The 16,288-nt window shown below is 45.6% G+C and overlaps 1 protein-coding gene across 1 annotated transcript; it reads right to left on the bottom strand.

The window, feature by feature from the left end:
- Positions 1 to 3,667: 3,667 nt before the first annotated feature.
- Positions 3,668 to 16,277, bottom strand: abhd5a (abhydrolase domain containing 5, lysophosphatidic acid acyltransferase a). Its single transcript, XM_079733244.1, has 8 exons — positions 16,245 to 16,277; positions 15,777 to 15,818; positions 14,761 to 14,846; positions 13,644 to 14,052; positions 8,803 to 8,957; positions 8,197 to 8,308; positions 6,912 to 7,098; positions 3,668 to 6,098 (listed from the first exon to the last, which is right to left on the bottom strand). The coding sequence occupies exons 1-8, from the start codon at positions 16,271 to 16,273 to the stop codon at positions 6,009 to 6,011; spliced, it is 1,110 nt and encodes a 369-aa protein (XP_079589370.1). The 5' UTR covers positions 16,274 to 16,277; the 3' UTR covers positions 3,668 to 6,008.
- Positions 16,278 to 16,288: the final 11 nt, after the last annotated feature.

Genomic DNA, 16,288 nt, shown 5'->3' with positions numbered 1-16,288 from the left:
TAAACACATCCTTAACTCGCCAGGTACTCCCCGTGACTCTCAAGTGGCGTGCGTTCGCCTGCGGGGTGGTTAATGCGTCAAAGAACTGAGGCGTTATCACTCATGGGTAGCTAGACCTCTCGCAGAGGCGAGGCGAAGCCGGCGTCTAAATGGTAATACGGTTTATGGGGATGGTGTGTGTATGTGTGGGGCTGTTTGTGTTAAAATAATGTGTGTGTGTGTGTGTGTGTGTCAGATCCACAGCCACACAAACCCAAGCACACACATATGCGTGCACATGTGTCTGTATGGGTATAAGTGTGTGTGTGCGTGTGTGTGTGTGTTTGTGTGTGTGTGTGTGTGTGTGTGTGAGAGAGAGTGTGTCATCTTCAATATGATTAGTGAGTCTTTTCAGGCTGAGAGTGGTCATCGGTAACCGGCTTGGTTTGATATTAGGGAGGAATGGGAGAAATACTGTCTGGAGGCTGCGATGAGAGAGAGAGGAGAAAGGGAGAGAGAGAGAGAGCAACAGAGAGGATGAGAGTTGAAAAGAGAGGTTGGAGAGGAGAGAGATTGTGAGAGCCTGAGAGAGAAACAGAGAGAGAGAGAGAAAGAGAGAGAGAGAGAGAGTGATGGAGAGGATGAGAGTGTGGAGAGAGATTGAGAGCCAGAGAGTGGAAGAGAGAGCAAGAGAAACAGAGAGAGAGAGCGTCAGAGAGGATGAGAGCGTTAAAAAGAGGGTGGAGGAGAGAGAGATTGGGAGAGCCAGAGAGAGAGATGGAGGAGAGGGCGTGAGAGAGAGAGAGAGGATGAGAGAGGGAGGGAGATAAGCGACTTGGAGGGTGGGAAAGATAACAGGCGATAGGGAAAGCAAGATGGAGGGCGGACATGAGCGAGCGAGAGCCAAACACAGGAACACAGGGAGAGAGAGAGAGAGAGATAGAGAGAGAGAGGAGGCAAGAGGTGGAATTTAATAAATTAGACGGGCGCCTCGCTGGTTCCCTAGCAACGGAGACGGCGAGCCTGGACTGGCCGGGTGTGTGCTCCCCGGCGAAAGGTCTCTCTCTCCTCTAACTTCCTCCTCCTCTCTTCCACCTCTGCGGTCCAGGCATCCTCATCAGCCCCGCTTTCCTCTCGGATCTGAAGTGTGTCTCAAGGCACCCACAATAGCCGCTGTCATGGTCAATCATCTAAAAAAGTAGTGGTGCTGTTAGTGTGGAAGGAGAAACGGCCTTCTGCTATGTTCAATGTTTTAAATACATTTCACAGTTTACCTTTCTTGCAAACATTGGCAGAGACTTGAGAAAAAGGTGTTAAGCTAATGACATCACTTAGCCTCCTGTGAGAGGTGACAGCAAAGAAAATCCCTTAATAATTAGGATCAGAATACCTTGAGGTAAAACAAATGGACAAATAAAATTGAACGCATAATGTAATACTTTAAAACACAATAAATGCCGGAGGAAATGATGTGCATTATATAACATAAATTATATACTCCATGTAATAATTCCACTAATAGAGTTGTGTGATAAGAATGTAGTCCTAAAATGGAATTCAAAACAGTGGAATTTGAATGTACTTTACATGGAAACAGTATTTAGAAAATGAATACATTTTCCAACCGTACATTTCCACTCTCACATTAACCTTGGCCGGGATTCCTTTTAGAAGCGCAGTCTGACGGCAGGGTAAATGTGCTTTCCAGTGGCCCCAAATGGAAGCAATAGATTAGTTGTTTCTCCGGATGGAAAATCAGTTACAGATGGACCTTTCAATCGGACCGGAGCCGGCATGGCCACTTGGGTTCATTTGAGGTGTGTGTGTGTGTCGCTGGTTCGTGTGGCCACAAAGGCAAACGAGATCATTAGAGGCGTGCACGCGTGTTCCGTGTTACCACGGCGGGCCCAGCACATTTCAGACCAGCCCAGTGACGCACAGCGAGAGAGAGGGGGACTGCTGCCTTTGACCCATGATGGACCTGCACAGAGACACATGAGACAAGATAATATTATAAAATATTAACCAGCAGTCGATGACTAATACCCTCTTTAATATATATATATATACTTTTTTTTTTTTCATTATTTAATGAAATGTTTATTTAATTCTTCACATGTTGAACCACCTTACACATTTGAAACTGGATTATGTGTACATTATTGTGTAGTAGGTCAGGAAATACCTTTTCGGAGGAACGGGTTATTAATACCAGGTAGGGTTACCATTTTACAGCCAGATCCATGTCAGATGCACTCTCTATAGGGTATCCACTATTCAGTTAGCATCTTCTGCGGAAACAGCTTGTCACGAAATGGAGTGGCAGTAAAACGTAGATGCCAAAGGTGACCAGGCAGGGAGGGGAGTAAACCAGCTGGAAGAGACCCCAGGGCATAGTGCGCCCACGACAGACATCAATACCACCAAACAACCTTCTGTTTATCCATGGGTTGCGACCCAAAATGGGTCAGGACCCAGTGTGAGGTGTCAGAGAAAAAAGCTAAGCGCACTGGATGGGAGATCCTTTGGTGAATACCAGGGAGCTTTCAGAGTGTTTGGGTCCTACGGCGAGGCTGAGTGTGTTTTGAGTCCCAAGTTGAGGAGAAGTTGAGAACCCCTGCCCTAAACCCTAAAGAAACCACAGGCCATCATGTCCTACGGCCAGCAGCTCAGCGGCTGTTTGAAAGACGTAATTGCCTCTACCTATGCATCATTGTTACACTACGGCCCTGTGTAAATACTGCTGGAACATAAGGCCTAAACTGCACGGCTGGCAAGAAATGCTAATGGCAATGGGATAATGTCCCCTGATAAGGTCCTTTATGGACAAAGGTGGGATCCCTTTTCTCAGCAGAGCCACTGTGTGTCGAACAGGAAGCCTCATTAAAACCAGCTCCGTCATTCTGCCCGCAGCTGAATGGGACAAGGAGGAAAGAGAGGCATGAAAAGACAGGGCCAGTGCTGGCTCCACATGAAATACATTGGCATGAGCTTGCATATTTAAGGCTGCATCGATCATAGACCGCTGGAATAACAGCAGATAGGATCTCTGTACAATCGATATCCCCTTGTTAATCTTTTGCCAGATGCCTAGTCTGAATCTGAGGGTAGAAAGCCCCTGAAAAAAAGGAGGAAGTAAAAACTAAATAACACAAAAATACATACACAATTGACATCCTCTCGAAGTCAATTGTTTTTCCATCTGTCAGAGCCCGAGCTAGCTGTCCCCATGAACACTAACTGCCACCTGTGCCTCGGATAAAGAGAGACTGGGAGAGACTGGGAGAGAGAGAGAGAGAGAGAGAGAGAGAGAGAGAGAGAGAGAGAGAGAGAGAGAGAAAGAGAGAGATAGACTGGGACACAGAGAGAAAGTACATGTATGTACCATCTATTCTAAACGGTCCAAATCGTTGGCGCCTCATCTGCACTTGAGTACCTCCTAGCGGCAGCCGAGAGAACTACCGATGCATTTTATTTTATTTTTTTGCTAACCAAGGATAAATGGCAACAATTTCTCTGGCTGCCAGTCGGCTGACAGCCCTGAAATGATAAGAAGAGCTGGAAGGAAAATATTGACTTATCCGTCACTTTGGCTCCATAAATGTGAAAAGCATAAGGGAGAGTGCAAACAAATTTAGGAGCTACTTTATTCATCAGAGGAATAAAGATTCAACCAAAAAAAACAAAACAACGAATATAACATTTTATTTACAAGGTTTTTTTTACACACACAGAATAATTAATAGGGGACCTTTTCAGGCACGAATGTTACCACACTTAATTTAAACAATGAAAATTATGAAAAATTGCGCTAAGTATTCCCCCAGTGTAATGCCATGTTTATGTAGAACAAATGTAAATAAACTGTTCATTTAATATTGATAGGCTTGTAGCATTTAACAAGGTCACCAACTGAAAATTATAACACATTTCCCAATTAGCGTGAGAGTAGGCCCCCCCCCCCGGGTACACCTCTCTTTCATTTTGATCTACCCTCCAGCATATGTAGAACACTTGCTTGCTGAGTCGATTTATATCAGAGCACAAAACATTTATAGACATTCATGGCAACACGTTGCTCAATTAAACGCTAATAAAGCACAATTAGCCGCACTCTGCGTCGGTTCCTTTACAGTCAATTATTGGATCGGCGCTTGTGGAATACAAAGAGCTCCCACTATATTATCTCTGTGAGAATTTATGACGCATCAATCCAACCGTCGGCGATAGATAGATGTCAGAGAATAGCAGAACGGTGGCCGCACAACCAAAATAATCTCCATCAGCATCCATCCGTTGCCAGTAGTGCAGTAGTGCGACAGCAGAACCCTCCTGCCTCTCCCTTTACTGAGCCTCCTGTCAGAGCTCAAGCCACTGGTATTCCTCGCTAGGAAGCCAGATGCTGATAAGTGCTGTTTGAATGCCAACCTAGCTCGTCTTTACAAAAGGCACTTAGGGATGACTTTTGCAAGGTCTGACTGATCTTTTGATTAGTCGAGAGTCCATATCTGACGTATTACTAAATCAGCTCACTATGCTTCTGAGTATACCACCACCACAGAGTCAGAACCGTTTGGCCCGCGATGATCTCCGTCCCTGGCGTCCGTACAGAAGGTCCATTTGGTGGATTGCTCGTTTTGTGTTTTTCTGTTCTCAATCTTTGCAAGTCATCTCTCCATGTATAGCCCATTCAGCCCATCCGAGTGAATAACTAGCACCCATCATCAGACAGGTCTTTGCATGACACCCTTTGACTGACCACACTAAGTCATATAATCTCCCAATAACTACATCGCTAAACCAAACTCAATTAGAGATTGCAAACCTCTCTCTCTCTTTCTCTCTTAAGAAATTAAAAAAACAAACAAAAAAAAAACACTTTGGGCACCAGCAAAATTGAAAAGGTCAGCATTATAAAACCACTGAACAAACCACACACACAACGTAAAAATCCCTGCGTAGGAAATGCTTAATGTGCATTACGCAAGCACATTGGCTTACTTAATGCACACTGTGCTTAATGTACTAAGTAATATTATGCATTAACACGGATGTGGCTGCCGTTAAAACAATAGTGTAACACAATATTATAATGGTGCTGTACAGACTTGTACTGGGAATACAATTATAAGAAATGCCTGGAACACGCTGAAATTATAACTGGCCTAACAATATTACAGAGATTGCAGTGTTTGTATAAATGAGAAATATATTTGTCTATTTTAACAATATTACCAATTGAATTTCTAATACTGCAACTATTATAATAAATATAATATTCTATTTTTGCCCTCGTTGCTGTCTTTACCATAGGATGTGCTTGATGTACATATGCATGTTTATGTCACATGATGCCAATTTTACTGACATGTATGCATGTCCCATTTTAAGATCTCCTATACTCATCCCGCGTGGGGTTCTGGTGCTCAGCATCGCCGTGACTCGTCACCATCATCATCATCATCATCATCATCATCATCATCATCATCATCATCATCATCACCACAGTATTTGGTATTCCATTTCACCTCCTCAATGGTCTCAGATCCAGACCACTAACCCTGTCAGCGTCCAAACTTTGGGAGCCATATCCCAAAAACCTGATATACAGTATATGTACCATGTGATGAATTAGTCCAAAGGCCAAACCAGCGATCCATGTAGGAAGAAAGGGCGTCCCGACGCAGACAGATACCTCGTTCTCGTCTACGTCTCCTCTTGAAGGCGGCGGATGGTGAAAAACCAACGCTGATGCACACACTGCAACCGCTATTGTGTGTGTGTGTGTGTGTGTTATAGTCTTTATGTGTGTTTCAGTCTGTGCTTGTGTGAGTGTGTGTTGTAGTCTCTGCGTGTGTGTGTTTTAGACTGTGTGTGTGTTGTAGTCTGTGTTGGTGTGTGTGTGTGTGTTTTAGTCTCTGTGTGTGTGTGTGTGTGTGTGTGTGTGTGTGTGCGTGTGTTGTAGTCTATGTCGCTGTGTGTGTGTATGTGATTTTTAGTCTGTGCATGTGCGTGTGTGGGTTTGCATTTCAGTCCACCTGACGGCACACCTCCAGAACTCTCTGGTTGAAGTCGTCTGGCTGGTCTGCGTACACATAGTGGCCCGCCCCACGAATCGTCTGCAGGACACGCACAGAGAGTTACCCTGACGGGAATACTTCCACGCAGAACGTTGGAATGGTGCTAATTATGTAATGGTGGAATGGTGCAAATGATGCAAGATACAAAAATATGAATAAAACAACGGCACAGAAAGCAAAATAGAAATGAAGATCTAAATTATTGATTTATTATTAATTCATTCAAAATAGATATAATTAATATAAGTAATAATATACATTTTTTAGAATATATATCAAATAATGTGTGTGTACGAAGTACAAAATGGTTGAGGAAGATAGGAAAGGTGTATATTAATATGATTACAACACAACCCATTTTGTGTCTGTATCTCCATGTTTCAGCCATCGATCGATTAGCCATCAAGCAAGGCGAGTATCACGGTTCTAAAATCACGAAAATGCACAAGAACGCAGTTCATCGTAGTGTGAAATAAATGACAAACAAAGTCCTCTTGACAACCACTGCCTTACTGCATCAGCAAGTTAAAATAGCCATGAGCCAGGTGAAGCAATTCATAATGATAACCTCCTCAAAAAACACATCAAATCCTGAATAAGAGCAACACAATAGCCAGACACAAAGACGGCAAAGTCAAGGATCTTAACGCCTTGGAGCCAAGGCTCTTGCATAAACACTCTCCCACTTCCAGGCCAAAGCACGAAAAGACAGACAGAGATCGATAAACCCCCACACGGCGAGGAAGAAAAGGGAGGATAACAAAAATCCATAGAAAGAACCCAAAGAGAGAAAAGGACTTCACATTCTCTGGTCTCGCCTTAGACGCCATTCCTCCCCCCCCCATCACTTACTATGATTTCCACGTGCGAGCCGCGCCTCATCTCCTGCACGCCGTAGCCCGAGTTGCCATCGATGCTGGAGCGCGAGCCGTACACCAGCGTGACGGGGGCGTGGGGCGGCAGGGAGCCCAGGCGCCGCAGCATGGGCCTCTTGGCCCAGCCGTACGGCAGCGTCATGTTCTTGAAGGCCGTCTCCCCGCTGTGAAACAGAGCCGCACAATCAGCGCCGAGGGGACGGGCGGCAGGACGACATGAGTCCCCCCAACCCCCGGCCGTGCGGGCTGTGAACGGAGGCCTGAAGTACTAAGGGTCTGATCCATTACTAGAAGTGCTGCTCGATTATGGGCAAAAAAAATCATAATCACGATTATTTTGGTCAATGCCGAAATCCCAATTATCCAAATGATTATATTTGAGCTTGTAAACATGTTGCATTTATTCAGCATTTCTCTCCAAAAAAACACTTTGCAACTGAGAACTTTGAAATTTCCACTTAAAAGAATACACAAAATGTTCTGATAGAAAATCTTCTAATCTAAAAGAATGTGCAAAAATGTATCCAGCTGTTATATTTCTATGCAACGTTTAATGAGTAGAACAAATACACTTAAAAAAGTGTATTTAAAAAAATATATATATATTTATTTTATAGAATAAAATAAAAATAAAGTTTAAACTCAATTATATTAGTTTGGAGAACGTTTAACCCAAAAATCGAAATCGCAATCAATTAGATTAATTGCGCGGCCCTAATTACTAGGCGCCCTCTCCAGGTAAGGTTTCCTGATCTTTCACTGGTGTAAAATCATGGCTTCAGATTAAAGGAGTTTGCTAAGTGACTTAAAAACAAAAAGAGTAAGTAGGTAAGCAACGCATTGTTTCGCAATAAAGGGGTGGGTGGGCTGGGATAGAAAGACTCTGTAGGTAAGATTTAAGAGTGTAATTTGTTTGAAATGCCATAGCCATCCGTCAGATATTATTATAGACAGTCTAGATTCTCTTCCCTCAATGGGTGGAGGAATCCATCTTGCCTGTCAATCACACACGCACACACTGGCGTTGTAATTTAGGGCCCCCCCTCTCTCTCTCTTTGAAACTCTTACCTACAGCAGCTTTAAACGAACACGGTGGATTGGGTACTGGCCACCGAAGAACCCAGTGCCGTCCATCAATTTCACCGGGAATATTTCATTGTTGTTGACGGTTGATACTAAGTGACATGAGACCAAGTTTGAGTTCTGGAGTTAGGGTGGGGAATGAAAGAGGAAGAGAGGAGAGGAGAAGCAGAGAGATGTACCTCGGTGCCTGGACGTTGAGGTGGTAGATGTACTCCGAGACTGTGTTGTCAACAAACATGGACGCAAACTTCTTCTTGAAGTCTGGCCGCAGGGTCTGGACCAGAGTGGGACCTATGGCAGTCGGGTGGGAGGGTTAGAAAGAGTTTGGCGGAGGAGTTTTCCCTGGTCTTGTTCGAGAGCATATTGCTCATACGGTCAATCATGTGTAGTTTCAATAATGTCAATAAATTAGCTTTTTGCTTTTATATTTAAATCGATACTACACATAATTGTTATGGACACAGATATAATACAGATATTTTAGGTATTTTTTGTTTTCTAAAACTAAGTACAATCCTATTTTTATCCCATCTTATATCATACCACACGTTGATACCCCCATACTACAATACCTTCATGTTTGCGACGTACACTAGTCTATGAAACCTTCTTGTTGTCTTCTTGTATCCAAGGACATAAAGATATTTGCCATAATGCCCATCCCCCAGGCTACCGGTGAATCTAAGTCCTCACGCTGCACAGCGACCTATATACCACGTCGCCACCGGCGACTGTGTTCGTTCTCACTCTGCTGCTAGCCGCAGCCCGCTGGGAGCCCCCCATACCTAGGGGCCCCACCATCCGCAGCCCCGCCAGGGGGTTTAAGGGGCTGAGCATGGCCCCCAAAGCCTTGATCCACACTGGGACCGGCCGGTCCTGGTCAGACGTGGCCGGGCGCTCTGGGAAACCCCAGGGTTCCACCAGCACTATGTGCTTCACCCTGACGACCACGGGGAGGGGGGGGGGGGGGGGGGGGGGGGGGGGGGGGGGGGAGGAAGGGTGAGGTAGGGTTGGAAGAAGAGAGAGGGTAGGAGGGAGGGAAGGAGGGGGGAGGGAGGGAGGGAGGAGAGAGCGAGGGAGGAAGAGAGAGGAAGAGAGTGGGAAGGAGGGAGGGAGGGAGGGAGAGAGGGGGGAGGGATGAGGGGAGAGGGAGGAGAGATGGAAGAGAGGGAGGAGGAAGGGAGAGAGGGAGGGAGGGAGGGAGGGAGGGAGGGAGGAGAGAGAGAGGGAGAGGAGAGAGGGAGGGAGGGAGGGGGAGGGAGAGAGGGGGGAGGGATGAGGTGAGAGGGAGGAGAGATGGAAGAGAGGGAGGAGGAAGGGAGGGAGAGAGGGAGGGAGGGAGGGAGAGAGAGGGAGGGAGGGAGTTGGGGGAGGGAGGGAGAAGGAAGGCGATAGAGAGTGAGGGAAGAAGGGGGGAGATAGGGTAGGAAGGAGGGAGGGAAGGAGAAGTGAGGGAAGAAGGGGGGAGATAGGGTAGGAAGGAGGGAGGGAAGGACAAGGCAGGACGAGAGGGGGAGAGAGAGAATAGGAGGGAGAGATTGGGAGGGAGGGAGGGAGGGAGGAAGAGAGGTAGAGAGGATGGGTGGGAGGGAGCAAAAGGGAGAGAGAGAGGGAGGGAGAGAGTGGGAGAAAGGGAGATTGGATTTAAAGGGTTACCCAGCACCAGACCACGTATGTGAGTTTGCTGCCATCTAGATGTTGACATCCATCAACCGTGCTCCACTGTTAATAAATGCATCACTGCTGTGGCAAAGGTTTTGATTCGTTTGAACAAATGTTGAACACATGATTTTTCTATTTAGCTCTCAAACATTTGAACTAATTCCATCACATCAACGTTAACATGTATTTAACGGCCCCGGCGCCCATCGCTCTTGTTCCCACGTTATCGCTGTGCCCTTGAACTCCGAGCCAAGCACTCGCCAACCTACTTGTAATCTGTAGCGCTAAACAAGAGCCAGAGGAAGAGGGACACGTGGAACCAACACACCCCTGTCCCGGTTGTTTTTCCGTGTTTGTTCACAAGCTGTTCCATTTAAATGAGCGCACAGGCGTCCTCGATGGCGAGGGCCCTATCTCATAACTCAGGAGACCGTTTTGGACCTTGGAGATAACTATGGGAAGGGGACGTCTCACTGTTACAGATGGAGCAGCCGGATAACGCATCGAGGACATTTCACGCCTCCTGCATTGTACCTACATGCGCACACACATACGCAATCGCACTCACAACGCCTAAAACACAGAGAGACGCACACACAGATCAAAACACACACACACACACACACAGACTAAAACAAACAAACACACACACACAGAACTAAACCCCCCCACACACACACATACACTAAAACATACACACACACACAAACTAAAACACACACATACACAGACTAAAACACACACACTCACAGACTATAACACACACACACACAGACTAAAACACGCACACACACAGACTAAAACTCCCTCTCCCACACACACACAGTCTAAAACACACACACACACACACACACACACACACACACACACACTTTTTTCCCTTTGCTTAATAAAGCCCAGAGAGGGAAGGAGGTGGGGTTGGGGGGGACAATGGGAAAGTGAGGAGGTACATTTGGAGGACACAGCTGCTGCTATCAGAGGCTGCCCCCTGCCAACAGGCAGGGCGTACGCGGGCATAATCTGTAAGGACGTTCTACATCCTTCATCTCCGCGCCGCCTCCCACATAAACGGGCCGCCGACCTCTTTAGTCAGGAGTGGAAGAGTGTTTTTTTAAGGCGGATAATGAAAGAAATTGCAGAGCATAATGCAGTCAACAGACTTGATTGCATGTGATTGGGGGAGACGGTTCGCTCGTGATTAGGGGGGTAGTGTTTGACTTGTTGTACCGTTACCAATCAGCGACTCCTGAAGTTGTTGATTGGAATCAAAAATGCAAAACAGTAACAATCACACCCGATAGATAAACATAAAAATTTGCTCTTTCCTATAAGATTTGTTTAACTGTGATTTAAGATACTGAATGTCTGGTAGCTATAGAAATAGGCAGTACCGTCTACCAATGGTAGAAAACATGGTCTAATGCTGCCGTCTTCACTTCACTCCACACCAAATAAATGATAACTGTCTGTGTTTTTTGTCCGTAGGCACTTTTCAACCATGGGGTCATCTCGAATACACATGGGTTCACAGGAGATTGCTGGATATCGATATATGACCATTTTTTTCATTTCGAAATGTTTGCGGGTAAAAGGTCCCTCATAAACGAACAGACCAATGATTCATAGCCATTGGAAAATGACTTCTTTACTTTAAAATTACTACTTTAAAATTACTACACACTTCACTAGGAAATTGATATTAGGGCCGCAAATGTTGATCGGATTAAAATAATTTGTGGGGGGCAAACACCTGCACAACAACAGCCACTTTAGGGTGAAACATACCTCAGGTTCCTACCCAGAATAACTCATGGTACAAGACATTCCCTAGCTAGCTAACAATCCTCCCAGTAAAGGGTACAACACCACCGAGATAGCTCAGATCCCTCTCGGTAAACACTTCTCCATCCGTAGCTACAAGACATCCCATAGGTAGGGAACATCCCTCCCAGTAAACACTTCTCCACCCGTAGCTACAAGACATCCCATAGGTAGGGAACATCCCTCCCAGTAAATACTTCTCCACCCGTAGCTACAAGACATCCCATAGGTAGGGAACATCCCTCCCAGTAAACGCTTCTGCGTCTGTATGTACAAGACATCCCATAGGTAGGGAACATCCCTCCCATTAAACACTTCTCCATCCGTAGCTACAAGACATCCCATAGGTAGGGAACATCCCTCCCATTAAACACTTCTCCATCCGTAGCTACAAGACATCCCATAGGTAGGGAACATCCCTCCCAGTAAACACTTCTCCATCCGTAACTACAAGACATCCCATAGGTAGGGAACATCCCTCCCAGTAAACGCTTCTCCATCCGTAGCTACAAGACATCCCATAGGTAGGGAACATCCCTCCCAGTAAACACTTCTCTACCTGTAACTACAAGACATCCCATAGGTAGGGAACATCCCTCCCAGTAAACACTTCTGCGTCTGTATGTACAAGACATCCCATAGGTAGGGAACATCCCTCCCAGTAAACACTTCTGCGTCTGTATGTACAAGACATCCCATAGGTAGGGAACATCCCTCCCATTAAACACTTCTCCATCCGTAGCTACAAGACATCCCATAGGTAGGGAACATCCCTCCCAGTAAACACTTCTCCACCCGTAGCTACAAGACATCCCATAGGTAGGGAACATCCCTCCCAGTAAACACTTCTCCATCCGTAGCTACAAGACATCCCATAGGTAGGGAACATCCCTCCCAGTAAACGCTTCTGCGTCTGTATGTACAAGACATCCCATAGGTAGGGAACAACCCTCCCAGTAAACACTTCTCCATCCGTAGCTACAAGACATCCCATAGGTAGGGAACATCCCTCCCAGTAAACACTTCTCCACCCGTAACTACAAGACATCCCATAGGTAGGGAACATCCCTCCCAGTAAACACTTCTCCACCGGTAGCTACAAGACATCCCATAAGTACGGAACATCCCTCCCAGTAAACACTTCTCCACCCGTAACTACAAGACATCCCATAGTTAGGGAACATCCCTCCCATTAAACACTTCTCCATCCGTAGCTACAAGACATCCCATAGGTAGGGAACATCCCTCCCAGTAAACGCTTCTCCACCCGTAGCTACAAGACATCCCTCCCAGTAAACACTTCTCCATCCGTAGCTACAAGACATCCCATAGGTAGGGAACATCCCTCCCAGTAAACACTTCTCCACCCGTAACTACAAGACATCCCATAGGTAGGGAACATCCCTCCCATTAAACACTTCTCCATCCGTAGCTACAAGACATCCCATAGGTAGGGAACATCCCTCCCAGTAAACACTTCTCCACCCGTAGCTACAAGACATCCCATAGGTAGGGAACATCCCTCCCAGTAAACGCTTCTGCGTCTGTATGTACAAGACATCCCATAGGTAGGGAACATCCCTCCCATTAAACACTTCTCCATCCGTAGCTACAAGACATCCCATAGGTAGGGAACATCCCTCCCATTAAACACTTCTCCATCCGTAGCTACAAGACATCCCATAGGTAGGGAACATCCCTCCCAGTAAACACTTCTCCACCCGTAGCTACAAGACATCCCATAGGTAGGGAACATCCCTCCCATTAAACACTTCTCCATCCGTAGCTACAAGACATCCCATAGGTAGGGAACATCCCTCCCAGTAAACGCTTCTCCATCCGTAGCTACAAGACATCCCATAGGTAGGGAACATCCCTCCCAGTAAACACTTCTCCACCCGTAGCTACAAGACATCCCATAGGTAGGGAACATCCCTCCCATTAAACACTTCTCCACCCGTAGCTACAAGACATCCCATAGGTAGGGAACATCCCTCCCAGTAAACACTTCTCCACCCGTAGCTACAAGACATCCCATAGGTAGGGAACATCCCTCCCAGTAAACACTTCTGCGTCTGTATGTACAAGACATCACCTAGCGGCTAGCTAACAACCCTCTGACTGAACACCTCCCCGCCGGTACCTCCTGGGGTGTCTGAGGGCGTAGGACGCGGCCAGGTATCCCCCGAGGTTGTGCCCCAGCAGGATCATGGCCCCCAGGCCCAGCTCGGCCCTCCAGCGCTCTATGGCGTCCACAAACAGCGCCTCCGCCGCCTCGGCGTCCGCCGGGAAGCAGGGCCGGCTGCTCCGGCCGAAACCCAGCAGGTCTAAGGCGTAGACGGTCCGCCCGCCCCGGGAGAGGGCGTCCAGGTTGAGGGCCCAGAGCCCCACGCCGCCCCCAAAGCCGTGGAGAAGCACCAAGGGGGTCTTGTGATGGCAGGCGGCGGCGGCGGCGGCGGCGTCTGCGGCGACGCTACCGTCCGCGGCTAGCGTCCACAGCTGGTTGCCGTTGCCGACGTCGACAAACTGTTTGGACAGCCGGCCTTCTATACCTGGTGTGTTGGAAAGGTTCGATAAAACACAGGGGTGTAGCACTGTTGATGAAGTTGATCGTTATTACAAAGATTACATTTAAACGTTTAATCTCAAGCGATACTGTCGACCGACTAGCTCGATTTGGAGAACGTATTTGTCGTTTATATCATCTATATTTTGTAAAGGATTCACTGTTCAAACAACTCGTTTGAGAAGTGTCTCTTTGGTGAGGTGACGATAAAGCAGGCAAAAGTAGTTGTTATTCAACTCAGGTATTTCTCAAATCCAAGTCAGTATTTGAGTGTTAACCCATACTCAAAGTCAACCCCATCCCGTACGGCCCTACCTTTTTTTTTTTTTAGATCCTTGTGTTCTGTATTATTCACTAAACAAGCAATAAATCATTCTATAGTATGACCAACACAACATTGGAAGCAGTCAACATATGAACTGCTCTTTCCTTTAGGACAGGCCTATGTGTTGAGATGAGTTGATGCATGAAATGATATTATAAGATCTTTATTTGACTATTGAATCGTAAAATAAAAATGAATATATGAATCTTACCGATCTCCAGTCAGTAACAGTAACAAATCACCAAAGAAAAGAAAAAACAACAACAAAAAAAAGTTGTTTTTTTATATCGCAGCCTTTGCGATTTTGCAAATCGCATTCTGCTAGATCGCGATGTCGGTTTGAATTCGATTGACTTCAGCCCTACTCACAGCGCAGCATCCGGTCCTCTGCAGCCCTCAGCTGGCTCTCGGAGGTGGGGCACCATGCCGGCAGCCAGTTGGGAATCCACAGCGACCTGGGACAACACACCACCAACAGACACTATCCATTGAATCACACCGACCTGGGCCAACACCTGAGGAAGGGGTGGAGCACTTCCAGGGACGGAGACGATTATATCCAAAGGCAAATACATTGGCAATTAAGGGAAGTTGTTAAAATTAGGTGTTGGGATTATGCATGCAACAAAGATTTTCGTTAACGTTCCTTTATAATAATTACATTTACAGTACATGAATAAGCTGGATAGTGTAGGAACACAGAACAAGCCAAAATACATAATCGTTACGCAATTGTAGTAGTCTAATCATAACTATAATATTGCTAATTTCCTGAGGATAATGATTTGATGGAGACAGGTGGGTGAGTTTCTACGGTTATAGTACGGGACAAACAATAGCCATAGACAGATAAAAAAGTGTATGTAAAATATTTAAAGGTAAATCGATAACTTAGTCCACCATAATACATGCTACTCAATGGAAAACGATATTGCTCCAAATGACAGCTTCTCATACTGCCTTTTTAGATATGTGTCGGTCGTTTTTGTTGTGTTTATCGTTAACTCTAAAAACTCTAAAGCATCAAATGTATGTCAAGCAGGAAATACGTACTTAATATGGTAATAGTGTAATAGACATGCATTGCTAAAGCCCCAAATGTTCCCCTGGGCTTTAGATAAACCGCTGACTTGGTTGATATGGGGCTTTCTACTACATATGAGCAGCAAAGAAGGGTGGTGTAAACATCAACTAACGGAGACTTATAATGGAGGGATGTACAGTACTTATACTATCGATTAATTTGTTGAAATGCATGACAAACAACATTCAAAGGGTTACAGAAAGTAAAGCAATTCAGGTAATTAGGTTCGAGGCATTTTAGCAATATGTTACACGATTATTAATATTTAATTGAGCTTTAATAAACAAATTGCAGGGGTCACCTCAGTGTTGAATCCAGGATCCCCAACACACCGCTATAAAGACTGTGGATACCGAAAAACGTCAGAATGCGCTGAAGCAGAACTCTGAAGCTAAAACAAAATCAAAATGTTGATGGAATCATTCTGTTATCAATATGCAGACTGACAGAGATTGAATCCATCATATCGGAAATACCTTCGTTTACTATATTATTATTCAGTCATTGGTCATTACCAAGTTAAGGGCAGACAAATGCCATTCTTACTGTTAGTATCCCACTCAAAAAATCCAAGCAATCACTGAGATAGAAACTTTGTTTATCTGAACTAGAGCAGATGACACTTTCAAAGTTTGAGAAATCAACCCATTTACACGCTGAGACATCGAGCTTTCACACAATTATTCTGTCGCTAACATTCTTAAACATACACTTTATGTCACCTAAAATAAAATGTATGTTAACAAACAAGTAAGTAAGTGACATTCACCCTGTCTGTTTAGTGGTTAGTTCAGCCATTCTTCCTCACGAACA

The sequence above is a fragment of the Pollachius pollachius genome (genome assembly GCF_949987615.1).
Source record: "Pollachius pollachius genome assembly, chromosome: 1".
NCBI classification, from domain to species: domain Eukaryota; kingdom Metazoa; phylum Chordata; class Actinopteri; order Gadiformes; family Gadidae; genus Pollachius; species Pollachius pollachius.
The sequence above is the reverse complement of the archived record's forward strand: the minus strand, read 5'-3'. Positions and strand labels throughout refer to the sequence as shown.